We start from the raw sequence: 19,792 nt of genomic DNA, 5'->3' as shown, positions 1-19,792 counted from the left end.
ACAAGGCTGCCTTATTGAAGAACATAACTCAATATTACTAGGTATAAATGCAGTTACTATATAGGAGTATGATGTGTTATTAGTTAGGTTTCTTCCTGTGGTGGTGCACGCCTTTAATCCCAGCACTCGGGAGGCAGAGTCAGGCAGATCCCTGTGAGTTCGAGGCTAGCCTGGTCTCCAGAGTGAGTGCCAGGATAGGCTCCAAAGGTACACAGAGAAACCCTGTCTCAGAAAACAAAACAAAACAAAACAAACAAAAAACAAAAGAAAAGAAAATCAGTTGATGTAATTTTACACATTAAAGGAACAGAAAGCAAATGAGATGTTCATGTCAAATAATATCCAGAACAAAGCAATAAAAAACCTGATCTGTAGACTCCCAACAGATAAGTAAATATTCCTAAATTGACAAAGGGCACCGACAAAATAATGCAAGCAAATTTCACAGTTAGTAGTAGCAAGTCACAATCTTCCATTCAGATATAAGGAAAAATAGAACAATGCTCAATCTTAGCAGTTATGCTCAAAATGTAGTGAAAAGCTTCATCCATATGGCAGAAGGGGTGGGAAGAAGGGAGGAATGATGGGGGAGAGGACGGGAGGGAGAAAGAAAGAGTAGAAGGCCAGAGGAAGGTAAGAAAGGAGAGAAAACAGAGACAAGGAAAGGAGGAAGGCAGAAGAGGGAGAGTATACATTTAGGGAAGAAGACATGAGAATAAACATGAGTTTATTTGGTATTCAATAGGATCTATAGGAAGATAACATTTCAAAAATCTATTTATATTTTTATTTTTCAAACTACATAGAGTTAAGAAAATGACATTTCAAATTAGTATTTATAATAGAAACAATGTGAAGTGTTTAAAAGTAAATCAAGTAAAAACTTTCAAATACTTTGTTAAAGAACACAATCCTAATAAATGAAAGGAAATGGCACTTTTATGAATTGAAAAATTGTTTTTACAGGTATGAGTTCTCTGTGAATATTTCTGTAGAGATAATTGTAAGGAAAATAAAATTCCATTTGATTTTTTTGGTGTAAACCAGTAACATGTTATTAAATCACACACACACACACACACACACACACACACACACACACACACACATATATATATATATATATATATATATATATAATATATATATTTGATTTGATAGCCTTAAAGAATACAATATAAGAAGACAGCTGAAAAATATAAAATACAGACATCATGTGCAAAGTTAATTCAGATCCTTTTGTTTGCACAAAGACAACTAGAGCAATGGGACAACTAGACAGGGACAAAGTAACAAAATTTCTCATTCATAACCAAGTCCCCACTAAAATTCAGCAGGTAAAGGTATAGGGCAGTCATTTTAATGAATAATCCTGCTCAGAAGGGCATCCTTACAGAGGATAGCTACTAAGTCCAACAACCCTACCTCATGTTATATGGATACATAGATTCTAAGGAATTGGTAGAAATAAATTTGAAAGGTAAAATATAAAAGAGGGTATTTTTCTGAAGTTACAATAGAGAAACATTGTATACACATGGCAAGAAAAATCAAAACTCAAATACGGAAAGAGAGATAAACTTGGCTACAATCATTACTGGGAGCTGTTGTGCACAACCGAGGGAACCACTATAGGTTTAAAGAGAAATCTGACAATAGGGAATTATGCAGAGATCCAAAAAGATGACACTAACTAGGACCCTAAGCAATAGTGGAGAGACTACCTTAAGTGCCAGTCCCTATAATGATAATGGTGACTACCTTAAATACCATCCTAGAGCCTTCATCCAGTAGCTGATGGAAGAAAAAGCAGAGATCCACAGCCAAGCACTGAACCAAACTCCTGGAATCCAGTTTCAGAGAGGAAGAATTGATGAACAAAGGGGTCAAGACTATGCTGAAAAAACACACAGAAACACCTGACCTGAGTAAGTGAGAACTCATGGACCCCAGTCTGACAGCTGGGGAACCAACGTAGGACCAAACCAGGCCCCCTGAACATGGGTGTCAGTTAGGAGCACTGGGCAGTCTATGGGGCCTCTGGCAGTGGAACCAGGATGTATCCCTAGTGCCCGAAGGAACTTAGGGAGCCCATTTCCCATTGAGGGATACTCTCTTAGCCTAGATACACAGGGGAGGGTCTAGGCCCTGCCCCAAATGACTTGATAGATTTTAATGATCCTTCATGGAAGGCCTTGCCCTCTCTGGAGAGTGGATAGGGGATCATTGAGGGGTATAGAAGGATGGGATGGAGAGAGAACTGGGATTGATATGTAAAATAAGATTGTTTCTAATTTAAATATAAAAAATACATCAATAAAATTGAAATGTAGCAAATCAGTACATAAAATATTTAATGTATATATTACTTTCTAAACAGATTTTTATCAACCAAGTGAACTAAAAAATGCAAGCATGTTCCTTTATAGTTTTAGATTTCAGAGTTCTGAAATTAGCACCATTGGGACAAAATCACAGTGTTAACAGGCCTCAGGCAGAATGCATTGACTCAGGCACTCTCTGTCACCTTATCTTTTGTACACACGCCAACTTTTCCTCTGATTATTTCTTTGAATAATACACCCACATGCATTAAAAAAACCCACCTAGATAATCCAGGATAATCTCTTTATCTTGACATCTTTTTTCCCATGGGCATATCTTTATCATATAAAGTAGTATTTGTAGGTCCCAGGGATTCAGACCTGTTCTACTTGGTGGGAAAGGGTGCTGATACATTTAGGGAATCACTATTCCCATCCTATTCGATGTAATTGGCAAGGGGATCAACTGTAAACTATGAAAGGACTCTGACAAGTTGCTATGATAAAGGGAATCTGATAACATTTAGACAACAATTTAAACATGACTTATAAATGGAGGGTATCCAAATGGTTCATAAGCATATGACAATATAATTTTCCCCAGTAGATATAAGAGAAGTGTAATGCAATACCATAGTTAATAGCACAACACTAGGCACCTCTGCTGACTTGCTACTGTGGTTAAAAATTAGACTGGCAACCTTAAGTTTTGATAAAATCAAGTATCTGTGAGTCTCATACATTCTTGCTGACAACTCTAAGTTATTAAAAGTAGTACCATGAACTGTTAACACTTTGCATTGAATAGGAAGTGAGCAATGCATGGCCCACTAATTCTATTTCCTATTTCAATATATGCAAAAATGTCAAAATGTTCACAGCAGTATTATTCATAATAACCTAAAGCTAGAAATGATCCCAAGTGTCTCTCAACAGTGAAATGAATAAATAAGTGATGATATTTGTTATTTGTAACAGATTTTCTGGTGCTCTAGCCATGTCCTGTGAGAGCTCTCTGCCATCTTCATCAGTTTGCTTTCATTTTCAACTGTCAACATCTACATCTCCACCAAAAACTGTACTGAGACTTGGGGAGCAAAACTTTCACTGAGAGTAGCATAGCCCTTAACCAAAGGATGATAGGAACTAACAACAGAGAGAAGGAGGGAGGAAGAATGTAAGAGCCAGGTGGTGGCGAGGAATGCTTTGAAGTACACACTTATGAACTTGACTTGGCTACGAGACTCATGAACTCACACCAGCTGGGGTTATCAGAACAGGACCTGAGCAAGACTCAACCAGCCAAATTTTTCAGCGTTGGTGAGGAAGATAAATGCTCTCTAGCACCCAAATTTAACTGAGGAATCATTGGCAGCTGATGGCTTCTTTCCTTCAGTTTTTAAAATGTGTGGTCACTGGCAAGTTTCCCATACCCATGTACACATGCACACCAATGGGCTGCACTAAAAAAATATAGCAGGTTATCAAAATATAAAAAGAGAACATGAAGTTGGGAGGGGGCCATGTCAGGAGGATAGATATGATGAAGTTTCATTGTATACACAGATACAAGAATTCTCAAGAATAAAGCAAAATTATTATTTAAAAGTGCTTCTCTTCAAGTTTCTTTTTTTGGGGGTGTGGTTTGTTTTCCTTTTTGGTAGATACGAGCTACATTCATATAAAACTAAAAAACTATTCCTAACTACCATAACATGGAATAATCCCACATAAGAATACATACCCTTTTGTTTATTTATATGCCAGATACTGGTAAAAAGTTTAATCCATGTATCGAGAAGTCAGGATATTAGACGTCAAGGGAGACAATGATGTAGGAAAGCAAGGCTTAAGACATATGCTTCCATGTCAACAGAGAGCTTCACTGACTGACAAGGTAGCTGTACCTGTATGCACATATCCTCCATCCACCATTCTGAGCTGTAAACTGAGACTTGTACAAGTTTCTTAATTTAGTAGACAAATTAGATAAGCACTGAAAAGTTGAACAGGCATCTGTTTAGCTGCCATCAAAATTATATACACAAAGCAAGGCATGGGACACACACTTCTAATCTGTAGCATGACTGAAAAGAGACTTCAAACTTAAAATATATGTCAAAATGGTATATACAGAATCACTTAATATGACAAGATAAGAGATCACATATTAATCACAATTGTTTAAATAAAACCAATAGGTAAATTCCCATTCAAACTGTATAAAAATGGGCAAATTTTAGAAGTGGCATGGCTTAGACATACCTTCTTGGGCTAACCTTTAGCTAACCTTTGACATTATTATCACTTATACACAGGCAATCTTAATGTATTGATCCATCATTATTGAGATGACAATGAATACAATAAAAAATTCCATACATGAACACTGTATTGACATCGTACTCATCCTTCCTTTTCCCTCCTTCAACTCACGCTGTTTTCCCAACTTCCCTCAAGTTCAGGATGTCTACTTCTATAATTGACATTAACACACACACACACACACACACACACACACACACACACACACACACACACACCATGACAAACACATCATCCTTCACTGTGAAACTAATGAACATAAAACTATTAGTAAGAATTCCTACATTTAGCTGGAAAATAATTTAACTGCATAGGGAAGAAAGAAAGTAATTGAAGTTTTCAGTTAATGGGTTGTTTAAGTTCAGAACATCTAAAAGACAATAGTTCATTCAAAGCAAACCCTAGAGAACCTCATGCTCCCTTCTTTCCAGCCTCATTTCTCAGGTCTCTGTTACAGTTAATAGGTGCACTAATTTCCAAAGCTCTGAACGTGGTTTTAAGTCAAAACATGCGTCTGAACTTTGTGTTTCTGAAAGGATAGTTAAGCAGAACTTCACATAATCCAAAGCACATTTTTTTCAGATGTCTTCACCCCAAGATCAAACTATGATACTGGCAAAGCAACTAACACATGGGCTGCAGCTTTCAATGTGACGTAAATCAAACAACAACAACAACAAAAATACCCTGTCCTGTAAAAAAACTATTGGTTCCAAGCATTTGACACAATAAAAGAATGAATATAATTAATGGCTAAAAGGTCTCCTTATATGATATAAAGTTGAACATTTATTGCTGTTGAAAAATCATGGCTGATGTTCAAGACCATAAAGCCACAGGTGGATTCCTATTATACAAGATTTATGATTCTTGTTCACAGTGCTCATTGTCACCATTCATGTAATGAACTTGATAATGGCTCTATCCCAGAAGGCATAGTAGTAATTACAATAAATCTTGCCAGAATGTTATAGAGGCTAACAATGACACAAGCATTAGTGGTAGAATACTTTTCCATTCAAGCATTGCAAACACCAATATGTGATCTAGATACATCAGCTATGTTATGATTTTTAAATGCTATATTTTAATTATTTTATTTTCAAGTGTTACCATGTGAGTGGTAGAAATTTCATTATAAAACACTTTATACAGTTTGATTACTTATCTTGTATTTGTTTAATATATAAATATACAATATCAAAATGTATGCACTAGAAAAAATGGCATATAACATAAATATGAACTGGAATACCAAATAAAGGGCTTAGTTTTCCAAGTTTTATTTTAGTATTTATTAAAATTCATTTATTGCTTACCAAACATCACCTACTGTGATAAGTACTCTCTCTTTCAATTCCTGCATGAATGATTAAATCCTATTTATCCATGAAATACACAAAGAAATACAGACAAAGAGAGGTCAAATAGATTTAGTAGATATTACATGAAAAAAAAAAAGAATTCAAATACAGGCTGTTGATCCCAAAGTTTTGTATAGAATAGTCAATACCACTTCTATGTAAAAATATTTTAAAACAAGCAGATGAATGTCTTCTCTTTCTAAAACAAAGTATAAAACTTTTCTAAAACAAGGTATAAATGGGGATCCTAAGAGAGACATACATGGTCCCCTGGAGAAGGGGAAAGGGACAAGACCTCCTGAGCAAATTGGGAAGAGGGACTTAGGAGAAAGAGATGGGGAGAAGAGGAGGGGCGAGGAGGACATGAGGGATCAGGAAGATTGAGTTGTGGGGAAGAATAGAGGAGAGCAAGTAATGAGATACCTTAATAGAGGGAGCCATTATAGGTTTAAAGAGAAATCTGGCACTAGGGAAATGTCCAGAGATCTACAAGGATGACTCCAACTAAGAATCTAAGAAATAGTGCCCTTCCCCAATAATGAGACTGATGACTGCCTTCTATGCCATCCTAGAGCCTTTCATTCAGTAGCTGATGGAAGCAGAAGCAGACACCCACAACTAAACACTGAGCCAAACTCCTGAAATCCAGTTGCAGAGAAGGAAGACTGATGAGCAAAGGGGTCAATACCAGGCAGGAGAAAACCATAGAAAGAGCTGATCTGAACAAGGGGGGGAGCTCATGGACCCCAGACTGATAGCTGGAAAACCAGCATAGGATCGTCCCAGACCCCCTGGACATGGGTGTCAGTTAGGAAGCCTGGGCGGTCTATGGGGCCTCTGATAGTGGATCAGTATTTATCCCAAGTGTACAATTAGACTTTGTGGGAGCCCATTCCACATAGAGGAATACACTCTCAGCCTAGACACATGGAGAGTACCTAGGCACTGCTCCATATGCTGTGATACACTTTGAAGGTCCCCATGGAAGGCCTCACCTTCCCTGGAGAGCAAAAAGGGGATGGGATAGGGGGTCGGTGGGGAGAAGAGGAGGATGTGAGGGAGAGGAAACTGGGATTGACATGTAAAACAAGATTGTTTCTCATTTAAATAAAGAGATGAGCAAAAAAATGAACAAAATCAAGGTATAAAGTAAATCTCATGTATATTTATATATGTTTATATATATTTGTGTGTATTATAATATATTTTATACTTAAAATATAGTACCTGGGTAAGTGCTGTCTAAAAAAACAATGCCAATGAAAAGGAAAAAGAAAATTCACAGATTCTGCTGATAAGGAAGATGCTTAGAATATAGGAGAGTTTATGGCATTTATACTGTTTTTTTATGTATTGACAGATCCTATTTATCATGTTTAATATTTGATTCCAAATGTTCCAAAAGGGAGCAAATAACCCTGTCCATTCCTATAAGTGAAGACTATACCTACTGAACAAAAGGGGAAATTGTCAGAAGAATGACAAGGCCAGTCTCAGCAAAATGTCTGGACAGAAAATTAACCAGGAGAGAGTGTGGTAAAGACAGAATGACTAAAAACTGTACTTAAATGAATTTAACTGAATTCCAAAACAACAGTGGAAATGATCACCTTTCAAATGAGAGTCACCTATGAGTGGAGAAGTCGGGACAGAAAACAGTATGTTCCCGTGGAGTTCATAATCAGGAAGGGAAGACTGACATTCTTGTAGAAAAACCCTAGGGGAGGGAACTCTGGAAGAATAAAGTCATGTGTGATGTGTTAATCCTCTAACAGACTACAGATTTTACAGCACTAAAGGCATTGAAAGTCACAGAGTACATCCTTGTCATAGATTTTGCTTAGGAGATTGACTTTCACATATCTTAGTAGTCAATTAAATACTAGTAATTTCACTGAATGTGATGAAGTTTTATTGACTAATCAATGTGGTGAATATGTAGCTACTACTTCTGACTAACAAATGGCAGTTCCACTAAAGTACTGGTGTCCTAAAGGGACAAACTAAACGCCTACCCTCAGCTAACTGCACAGCAGAAAGGCATCCCAAGTATGTTCAGCCATCAGAGGTCTCAGCACCTTCCCTTTTCTTATACCATGCCTGCTCCTTGTAAAGGAGTTTGGTGAGTGTTAAATTCATACTCTATTTAGTAAGCTTTGTTTTAGAAAAACAGCTAGGGGTCTGGGACATTTTCCCCCATGCATGCACCAATGCCATGTGTCTGGGGCAAACCAAAGTTGATAAATCAGTAAAAGTCATCCCTCAGTAAAATAGATTTGTTCTAAAAATGGGGGGCTACTATTTACTATCTCATTGGTTAATTTAATTGAAGCTTTCTAATTACATATGAATCACTTTTTTAATAATAAAATTATAATATGGATTCTCCTCTTACTTATTTATTCTGGCCTCTTGTATTTCCACATTGATAAAATATGTTTAGGGATATTATTCATACTAAAGACTTTCATGTAATGAATTTAAAGGTGTTTTATTCTCACAAAGTGACAAACAGGACACTGGATGAGGCTGCATTGCTGTAATTATGCAATACAGGCTCAGGTTTACTACCGAGATGAGATGTACCAGATTGGGAAGAGCACACTCTTTAACAAAGGCCTGCTTAATACCTGTACTTCATGGCACTTTAGGGCTTTCTAAGCACCTTTATTTAGAGCCAAAATTAGATTCAACTAATTTACATGATAATTTTACTAGAAGAGACAGCAAAACCAGCTCATAAATGACACATATGACAATGGCTTGTTGAAAATAAACTTAATTGTAAGTAACAAACCTAGCTAGATTTAACAAACCAGGATTCTAAGAGTGTCCCTTTTCTCTTGGTTTTGACCTTGTGGTTTACACTCATTCATAGTCTTAGTGTAGCACAGTGTGTAATTTATCCTGTAATCAATATAATGTGCCACTAGAATGGAAGAGGCAATGCTTTATTATTAAACATCTTGCATTTCAGTGCATCATAATTTCTTTTCCATTTGTGATTTCTGTCTTAGTGACTGCTATGTTGCTGTGAAGAGAGGTGGAGGGAGAGGGAGAGGGAAAGAAGGAGTGGAGACACACACACACACAGAGAGAGAGAGAGAGAGAGAGAGAGAGAGAGAGAGAGAGAGAGAGAGAGAGAGAGGAGGAGGAGGAGGAGGACTGGTCTGGCAAGGGACTTACCTCCCAGGGGCATACCTTTTATAACAATGCCATATTTTTTTTTCCAAATAGTTCATCAACTGGAAGCTAAGCAAATATATGAGCCTAGGGGGGACGTTCTCATTCAAACCATCATAGCTCCTTCTTACTTTATTTATAAGATCCTTCTCATTAGAAAATGGGGCCTGGTCCTGAGATGTGCCAGGCTTTGTTGACTCTCCATGGGAGGGCTTGCCCTTTCTAAGCAGTGGATAGGAGTTGGGGAAACAGGAGGCAGGAGGGAGGGGGAACTGTGGTTGCTATGTAAAATGAATGGAAAATTTTAAATCAAAGGAAAAAAAATTGGCAATACCAATTTTCTTTGAGTCCATCATGTTGTCCGGTGTCTAATATAAGTATTATTGGTTTTTGCTCTTGTTTAACAAAAGTAAATTCACTTTTGAAATGCTATTTGCATTCATTTTAAAACTGGAGTTACAGAGGAAGTTTATAAAATACCAGGACATAAACTGTGTGCATTAAACTTTAAAGTTCCCCTTATCTCTAAGATTTCCTGATTTTTTCTTAGAAAACGCTTAGGGGGCATTTATCCCAACTAAATGTTTAGCCATGCATAAAGATTTCAATACACTTTTTGAAAAATGCATCTTATTCTTATTTGGTATACTCAGTTATTTCTTATCGATCCATCCAGAAATATTGTTATCATTAGAATTTGCAGGTCATTATCCTAGTGCTCTTTGTTAAAAGTAAGATTGGGTTTAACAAAACAGGCCCTTTTTATATCTTGGAACGTTTAATGAATATAAGAAAGAAATGCTGAGTAAATCAGAATATACGAATCCCGTTTTTAAGATTACTAAAATTTTGAGAAAATATGGCAAGACTCATGGGGCAAGTTATGTGATAAATACAAGCAAGCCATGGCCAGCTGTCCTGGGAGGAAGTCAGATACTCCTAGCCCACAGCTAAAGGTCCACATGCAGTGCTTTGCACGGCCCATTTAAGGTTTACCAGCAGTTGCCCTGCTTCTCTCTGCTATCATTCTTCACTTTTCCATCTCAGAAAACTTAAAAGCATCATCCACCTGCTTCAGATAAACTCAAGATTGTCTCACAAACAGATACTTCTTCCAAAACCAAATTAAATAGAAAGCAGAAAGGAGACACAGAGAACATTCAATTTCCTTTAGGCTCCCTGCCTAATTCAGCTTGGGCTGGGAGCCCAATTTCCATTGAACCTATTCTACTTTCTTTAAAGTTGTGGATAAAAAGACAGTCCTTATTATCATGATCTCTCACTCTTATCTGGCTTATCATATCCAGAAAGCCATTTCCTAGATTCTGGCTTGTGTTTGTGATGGCTTGTTCTGTGCATGCAAGTTTGAGCAGGCTTGATTAGACAACTCTTCACTGGGTAACTAAAAATGCATCCTAATAAGACTACACAATGTCCTCCATTTGTACTATCTGCTGGAATACAAGTTTATGAAACCAGCTGTCTGTTCCAGTATTAAAGTATCTATAATAAACAATTAGCTTTTAAGCTGCTTGAGGGTGATCAGCCACGTAGAAGCTAACCCATCTCTACTACTTGAAGAAATACTACTTTGAAGAAAATCAAAAGCACCCTAGTGATACCAGTCTTTTAATCTGATGACAGCAAAATATTAAAAAGCATTCTTAAAACTGAATGGGTTATTTACTCAGAGAAATAGCACCATTCTAGTTACACCATATGCAAAACTGTTATGCCACTTAGGGGAATATGTATCCCCAAGTAGATCATTTTCAAAACTAAAATAGCCCTAACTCTTAGACCTCTCATATTAAACAGATTGATATTAGAACACCCTCTGTGCCCTCTTTTTTATGTAGTGCCTATTAATATTTTCTAACTGTTCTACTTATTACTAAATTACTATATCTAGAAAGTACACCTCAAACCCAGGCTGATTAATTTGTTTAAATATTTGTTACACTCCTCAAATTAGGAGATGTGACTTTAATGTGGTAACATGATCTAGGAGCTTGTTTGCCCATGATTCAAAAATCTGGTAAATAGTTGCACAAAGATTTACCTCAGTTATCTGTGCTGGTATTTTGGCTGGGCTGATCTTGTACAGGTCTTGTGCCAGTAACCCCAGCTAGTGTGAGCTCACGAGTGTGACAGCCACATATACCTAGAGTTTTGTATCTCATAGCACTACTCTCCAATGTCCAGCTTTTAGATTCTTTCTGGCTCCTCTTCTGTGATATTCCTTCAGTTCAAGTTGTAGGGGGAGGGGAATTGAGAATGATGTTTGAAAGTGTTTAGGGCTAAACACTCTAAGAATGAATAGTTGTTATTTCAAGAAACATACTGAGCATAGTTGGTAAACTGCTTGACTAGTATACATGAAGCCTTTCAGTGGACACGTAGTACCATATGAAATCAGACACAGTGGTGAACATCTCTTAATTTCAGCACTTCAGAGGTTGAGGCAAGATGAGGAATTCAAGGTCATCCTTAACTATATAAGAAGTTTGAGACCAGCCTTGCCTACATGAGACCCTGTCTCTAAAGAAAGAGGAACATATAAGAGGAAACGCAACTAAAATGTAATTTCTGATCAGGACAGTTGATTGGTTTTTCTCAAAACTACCAAGGTCTTCAAAATCCAGGCCAGAGAGTACATGACACCTAAGAATAGCTTGAGGAAGCAGGATAACTGAAGAAATAAGGGGCTCTAGATTCAACCTTAGACAAAATATTAAGGAATATGAATAAAGCTTGGAGTTTAGTTACTAATAATTTATCAGTTTGGTTAATTAACTCTGACAACCGTACCCAACCAATAGAAGATAGTAATAGCATAATGTGAGTCCAGGGTGTATGTAACTCTGTAATCTTTACTCATTTTCTGTAAATCTAACTCATTTTCTGGGAATCTAACTCTACTCTAAAATAGCATTTTTAATTTTAATTAAATAAATTAACATCTGCAAACACAATCCTAAAGCACAGTATAATATTGTTGTGATGACTTGGCAGAAATGCATGCAAATTTATTTGGTTGAGACACCTTTATTTAATATTTAGTTCAGGCTTTATTTTGGCTTCCTGTTGGCTATTTGACCCGAACTGCTAATTATTTTCACACTTATCATAGTGGCTGTTCCCAAACTCTTGAACAACAGCAACCTGCTTGTGGATGCATAACACTGGGATAACAAAATGTAAGCGCCAGAATTGAAACCAGGAAGGATTGTGATTTCCACCAAATCTAGTGAATAAGCTCTCAATTTTTTTGTCATCTTGTTAAATGTCATTCTTTAAGTGTGAAATAGTAATTTGGGTTACTTTTTTCTTTGCCTTGACTTTAGCCATTCTAAAACTCACGGTGGGCATGAAGAGTGAATTAGAAATACCCTGAGATGTCACTACAAGGCACACAACACCAAAGCAACTCTAAACTGAGCAGTAATGTGTACAACAGAGACATGGACAGTCATGATTCCTGCCTCCAGGTCAGTTCCTGTCTCCTCATACCCACATATGCTTGGCTCAGTACACAGGTTTATGTTCTTTAATTGTAATTCAGTTTTTATGCAACACCAATTTATTTCAATTACATTACAAGAGTTTCTATTTATTTTAATTTTTGCAAACTTGAGTTTTCTTACAAGTATATGTTGTATATTGAACAAATTGATTCCTCAGCCCCTTACCTTTCCTTTTGTCTCCCTGAATCCTTCTAACACAATTCATATAAATAATATTATTGTATGTTTTAAGAGATAAATGAAATTATCTAATCTTCAGTTTACAGTAAAGTAAAAATGATAGGGTCTTTGTGGAAAACTAACATCTGTAAAGAGTTGCAAACAGACTGAGCCAAATTTGCCTAGGAACAGACTGAGACCATATTGTCAATCTGGCAATAATCATATTTACTATAAATGATGAAAAAGACCACTTGTGTTGTACACGCTGGCATGAAAGGCCCTAAGATACAATTGCTTTTATAGTTTCTGACACGTGGCAAATTAAGTCATATTTTATAGATTTCCATTCTCCTCATTCTTAAATACCACTGTGCAGCTAAATAATCCTCCTCTCCCTTGCTCGCGCTCTAGCTCTCCCTCTTCTTTTCTCTAGTCTTCTCTGTCCAGATCTTATATAGCTCAGGCTGGCCTCAAGCTAACTGTATAGCCTAGGATGACCTTGCATTCCCCCTGTCTCCTCCTTCTCCTCCTCCATGATGGGAATACAGACAAGTAGCCAGTTAAACCCTGCATGCTGAGCAAGCAGTCTGTCAGTCTAGCTACATCCCTACCCCCAAATAATACTGAAATTACTTCTCTAATTTTTTATAATTACATCATCCCTTCCCTTTTCGCCCCACAAAACATCCAATATAGTCCTCCTTGGTCTCTTTCAAATTTATGGCCTCTTTTTATTAATTGTTGGTACTCTCTCTCTCTCTCTCTCTCTCCCTCCCTTCCTCCCTCCCTCCCTCCCTCCCTCTCTCTCTCTCTCTCTCTCCCTCCCTTCCTCCCTCCCTCCCTCCCTCTCTCTCTCTCTCTCTCTCTCTCTCACACACACACACACACACACACACACACACACACACACGTATAACCCACTTTGTCCATATGATGCTACTTGCATGTATGTTATCAGGGATGACCATTTGGATTGGATAACCAGTTTCTGTGCCCTTCCCTGGGGAAGACTATTACTCTCATTCAGCATTCCTTAATTTCTTGTAGGTTTGGTTTTTGCAGTGTGTTGAGACCTCCTCATGATCTTGCCCAGTCTAGTTTAGCATGTTTAAGACTCAAGCCACAAAAGGAACTCATAGCTGGTTCTACAAACCTAGCAAACAATCCAGGGCTGGTGAAGTCATAGATCTTCAAGGACAAGGAAAAGGACAGCCACCTTATTAAATGAACATAATCTCAAACTATATTCTAAATATTTGTCCTGATACCCACAGACAACTGTCATCCTCATCAGGGAGATTTCTCTTTACAGAAATTACAGACCATTACAGAAGACCCCAATGCTAAATTGTGGAGCTCAGTACCAAATGATAACCTACAACAGAACTCCCACACCTAAGAATCAGGGGTCATTGTGGAAGAGAGAGTGGGGAGATATATTGTAAGAGCCAGAGGTTCAGGGAAATTTGTTGTGAGACTGCATATCCTAGCAACATCAGAAGCTACACCCATCAAGTCTCATCAACATGACTGCCTAAACTTCTCTTCTTAGTTTTTTTTTTTTTTACCCTGAATAGCATGAAACTAGTGTGTGATAAGCAAATCATAGATAAAATGATAAAAAAGTTATAAATTAGATATAAATGGACTCCAGATTCATTTAATATTGTTTCATACTATAGCCATCTATCCACATATTAATTCCTAGGATCACATATATATTGTATTTTATAATGGATTTATATCAAGTCAGTAGGTAATCTTATCTTTGTGTTGGGGGAGAGAAAGAGACAGACATATATACATATGGAAAATAGTATATACATTTAAATTTATTTAGAGAATAAAGTTGGACTATGGTGTTTAAACATTCTATTCTGTTACTACTCCATTAATGACAAAGATGATGACACCTTTTTTTTTTTTTTTCATTTCTTGAGACAACTATCTCCCACTCTAGCCCAGGCTGGCCTCGGATATAAGGTCCTCAAATACCTGTGTCCTGCATGCCTAGAATGCAGGTGACCACTATCACAGGTGGCTGTGACGGTTAGTCCTGGTTGTCAAATTTGGTTGAGTTGCAGGATGTGTATGGATTAGCAAAGAGTATTCCTGAATGCATGTCTGAGAGGGGTTTCCAGAGAGCACTATTTAAGGTGGGAGCACCTGCCCAGGGGTGGCTGTAGGAGTCTGTAGGCTAGAAGCCCAGGGGAATCAAGGGAGACAAGGATAGACCCCCACTAGTTCTGAGGTAATCCTCCAGCTTCCAGGCTGTCACAGAGTAAGGTGCTCCCAGTGCCACATCCTCTCTCCCACAATAATCTAAAACTGATGCATCAGAAACCATGAGCACCAAACCCATCTCTCTCCCCCTCAAGTTTGTTTTGCCTGAGCAGCTGATTAACATAATGCTTGGCAAATACTTTCTCTGAAGGCTTTTGCTGATCAAGGACAGTTACTGTGATATCTACATGGGATTACTGGATTTTTCATCAGTCTATGACCCGAACAAACAGTCAGTGTTAATGTACAATGAGTTTCACTTTGGGCTGCTTGTGATAGTGTTAAGTTTCTGCAGCCAACTATATTCACACACTGAAATGCAGAGATAGTCATTTTAAATTATAAATGAGACTTTCAGGCACACATTTATGTTCTTCAGAGTTTTTGTCATCATTACAAAATATCTGCAAAAAGCACTTAGGGAGGTGGTTTATTTAGACTCCTGGCATCAGAAGTTTCCATCTGTCAACTGAATCCATTGCTTTCAGGCCTGGGGCAAGGCAGAGATGTCATGGAGTGAGGATGTGGTTGAAGAAAGATGTTTACCTCATGGCATCTAAGAAACCCAAAGGAATAACCAGAAGGAAGCATAGCAATGACAAATCCTTTGAATATCCGACCTTAGTGCCTTGCTTCCTCACCTGCCTCCACCTTCTACAGTTCTACCACCTTCAAGTGACTTAATTTCTATAACCATAGAGGGATTAAACTACTGATTAGGTCAAAGCCATCATGATCAAATTCTCTTTGAGTTCATCCTACAAACACACAAAGCATGCTTCACCCATCTTCTGGATGCCTCTTGATCCAATCAAAAACAAAAATCGTAATCAAGATTTCCTTTATGAACAATAAAAATCCTATTGCCTCTCAGACACATGTCTTCCAAAACTAATATGCACTTTTTAATTGTGTGTTTTTATTCCAAATGTTCCCAAATGAGAAGACAATGGCTTGGTTTACTTCTAAGGGCACTGTGTTCTTTCAAGTTTATCTTTTATTTGCTGAAAAACAGGGGGGAAATCCTCATCTGAAAATGTAAGTGGCTCTTTGAACTTGAGAAATAAGCAATGCTACTTAAACCAGACAAGTCACTAGAAATTGGAATAGCATTCTACTGTTTGTTATTAGTCTATTTATCCCAAAATATTACAAAACCAAATAAGGCTTAGAAGATGGTTAAAACCTTGTTATGCAAACAGCACATCCTTCTTGATTTAAGTGCATGTTTTCTGTATAATTATATACCTGCAACTTGAAATTACATGTAAGATGATTACTAAGTTCAAGTTATAATGTATGTGTTTGGAGGAACCAAGTCAACTATGGGGACATTTTCTGTATTTTCCTAACACATCTAACCACTTTTTCAGTAAACAACATTGCCTACATATATATATGAATTATTTTTTCCTATAAGAATAAGTTGCCTAATTGAGTGACATTTTCTGTAGAATATAATATTGAGTCTGTGTCTTTATAAATTGGTATTGCCTTTAGCATTCAAACATAGGGCATTGAGGCTAACAAATTAAACTAAGAGCAACATTTAACTTTTGATTTTTTCTGGTTTACAGCTAGAACTGATCTTCCTCACATGTGAAGTTTTATAATCTTTGAAATATGTCATTGGTAGAAAAACAATTCCTTTTTTGATTACTGTTCATCTAATAAAAACAGCTCCACTGATCACTAAACGAGTTAGGTCTATATACCAGACTATAACTTTCATTTCAAAAAATGACTTGTATTATGCTACAAGATAATACTAGAGTAGAATGAGTAATGTTTTCTGTATGGATATGTGATTAAATGTAATTTCTTTTATTACATTTCTTTTACTAGGTATTAGATACTGCTTATTTTCTCTACAAGAACACCCTCTAAATACTTCTCATCCATGGTTTGATGACTTGTGTTAGCTGAGACAACAGTATGTATTCATTAATATTTAGCTATACATTAAAAAATGGTCTTAGAGCTCAATAAGAGTTCATTTAAGTCCCAAACAGATTTATGGACTTTCAGTTTGGGTTCAATAATATGTATATTATTTAAATATATTGTTAAAATATATATATTATTATTTTAATATATTATTAAATTATTAATAAATTATTAAAAATATATATTTCTGTATAATTATATACATGCAACTTGAAATTACATGTAAGATGATTACTAGGTTCAGGTTATAATGTGTGTACTTGGTAGATATATAGAGATAGATAGATCCCAAGTTAATACATAAAATACACTCTATCGTCTCTCAAAATTATAGCCACCTCAAGATGATAAACAACTCTAGTTTCTCTTTGAGTGACAGTACACTTCATATTGGTTCATATTTGTATTCCTAGGAATACAAATGCATAGCACTTTAATAGCTATGGTCATCAGAAGTAGAAAACAACACTAATTTTAGTTCAAGACTCTTTAACAGGTAATGATTTTATATATAGCTCTGTTATTGGCTTATTTTTCCTAACCAACATCTGTTGCATAAACATTTCTAGCACAAGGATTGCAGAGTTGTGAGCCAAAGTTGAGAGCCATACGTGACATTAAGTAGAAAATAGGCCAGCAAAGACTGGAGGAAGACCTTCCTGCAAAAGATTGAGGGTTTTGTCTGGTGAAAATAGAGAAAGGTAAGAACCATTTGGGACCATTTCTTCTCTGCTTCTTTAATTTCAACTGGAGCAGTGAGAACCAAAGTATGAGCATTCAAAAGGGCTCCTCTCTAGCTCTCCCAGCAGGGAAGCTCAGGTGAGTTCTCCAGGACCTGTGGGTGCCAGCACTGCCTGTATTTTTCCAGCCAAAATGAAGGCTTTTTTCAAAGAGGACTAGAGGGAAAGTGTGATGGAAATCCAGTCTTCTGGTGCACCTGAAACAGTGGGCAGCCTCCTATAGTTGAAGGGATGTGAGACTCAAAGCAAACTCCCAGAGTACCTGTGGCTTTTCTCCAAGTAAATAGCAGGATTTACTAGGAAAAACCATGAAACTGAATCATTTCCTTCAAATATCCCACCCTTTCTGGAACATTTCCAATCAGATTGGTTCTTTTCCTGCTGAGAGTGTCCATATTCAAAATACATAATTATGTTTTTTCAACACGGAGAAACCTTTGCACAGCATATGAAGGAGAGCTAGCTAGCCTAGGGGGACTGAAACTTAGGAAAGTTATAGAAATAAAGTCAGTCAATCTGTATCCTATAATGAGATGACAGAAGTGATAACTTAAGAATCATACTTAAAAATAAGCCAACAAAGGGCTGAGTTGCAGACTGAAGGATAAGAATAGAAAAACAAGGAGACTATTGGAGAATGCAAACGTTAGGGGAAGAGCAGATGATAATTGTGACACAACCCAAAGCAGGGATGGTTGATGAGCGTCAACCCAGCCACAGACCACCCCAGAAAACTCCAGCGACTGAACTTCAATAACACAGAGGCACTCGTTATTTGGTTGTGGTAAAACTGGGAATTTTTCTTCTTTCTCTTAGAAAATCTAGTTTGTGTACAGAGCTCGACGAGTGAACGGAGGAGGGGAGAACAAGCAGATGGAGTTGCATCGGTAACAGCCAGAGATAAGGGGATTAAGTGAAAACAAAAGCTTGTTAAGAAACTGCTGCACCTGCACCCATTAAAGCTTGGTAATGGCCAGTGGGCCCAATAGAAACCAGAACGCTAGAGTCCATGCAATTCCAAAGTTAGTTTACAAGCCATTATAGTGCATTTCCGCATTCATGCCTTTCCTTTTATTGTCGGTGGGGGTTGTGAGGAAAACTTGCCAGTGGGCATTTTTTAAACACAGCCGATCTGGAGACTTCACTGTGCCTGTATATGTTTACCCACGGATTCTCAGTTAACGTTTATTTTAGCAGGAGGGGATTACTATCACTGTATAGCACTTTCCATGTGTGGTTTGGTTTGGTGTTAAAGCTTTCCTGGGGTAAGAATAAATAAATAAACAAACCAGTCACCTGCTGCCTTCACTAAGTTTTCCTTTTTCTTTTTCTTTTTTCTTTTTCCATAAGGAAAACTAGGTGTCACCTTCAAACCCATACTCCGTGGAAAGAGACAGACAGTTAGCTTTTGCTTGTAAGTTGTCTTGTCTGTCAAATATTTACAAGGTGCTATCAGATGGCCAAGAAACAGTAGGTACAAAGCCCTGAAGCAATAGGAAGAAAGTGCTGTTTAGGCTTCCATTCTCAGGAAACTTTCTCAGAGGGGCTGCGAAAGTATAGGCACTGAGAAAAGGGGACAGAGGCAACCACAGAAATTGAAAGAAGCAACAGCTTGTGTCTGAGCACAGTCAGATGTTCAGTCATTCAGTTGTGTGTATAAGCAAGGTCAGCGTGAATGCTGGAAAAGGGACACTGCATCCGTCATCAATGCTTTAAATCTCAAAATTTAGGTTTAAAACAACAAACGCAATCACAGTTTCTGAGTCAAGAATGAGATCCTGGTACCTTGAATTAAAAGTCTCTCGTTGGATTGAAGTCCCTCCAGGCTTTGGTCAGTGAGTACAGACTGGGAAAGAAGAACCCACTGCCAAGTACACTAGAGAACATGACCCCATATTGCTTCCTTTAGAGTGAGTGACCTAGGAAAATGCCCAGAA

At 37.4% G+C, this 19,792-nt stretch overlaps 1 protein-coding gene across 2 annotated transcripts in view; it reads right to left on the bottom strand.

Annotated features, from left to right (window-relative positions):
• Positions 1-19,792, bottom strand: part of Cfap299 (cilia and flagella associated protein 299) — a 435,850-nt gene that overhangs the window by 166,247 nt on the left and 249,811 nt on the right. The window contains exon 4 of one of the 2 annotated variants that reach the window (XM_035453289.1): positions 13,959-13,969. The exons of the other annotated variant lie outside the window; for it this stretch is intronic. Coding sequence (XP_035309180.1) covers positions 13,959-13,969 — 11 coding nt within the window. The remainder of the gene's footprint in view (positions 1-13,958; positions 13,970-19,792) is intronic. 2 annotated transcript variants of the gene reach the window in all.

Source organism: Cricetulus griseus (assembly GCF_003668045.3).
Source record: "Cricetulus griseus strain 17A/GY chromosome 1 unlocalized genomic scaffold, alternate assembly CriGri-PICRH-1.0 chr1_1, whole genome shotgun sequence".
In the NCBI taxonomy this organism is placed as follows: domain Eukaryota; kingdom Metazoa; phylum Chordata; class Mammalia; order Rodentia; family Cricetidae; genus Cricetulus; species Cricetulus griseus.
The sequence above is the reverse complement of the archived record's forward strand: the minus strand, read 5'-3'. Positions and strand labels throughout refer to the sequence as shown.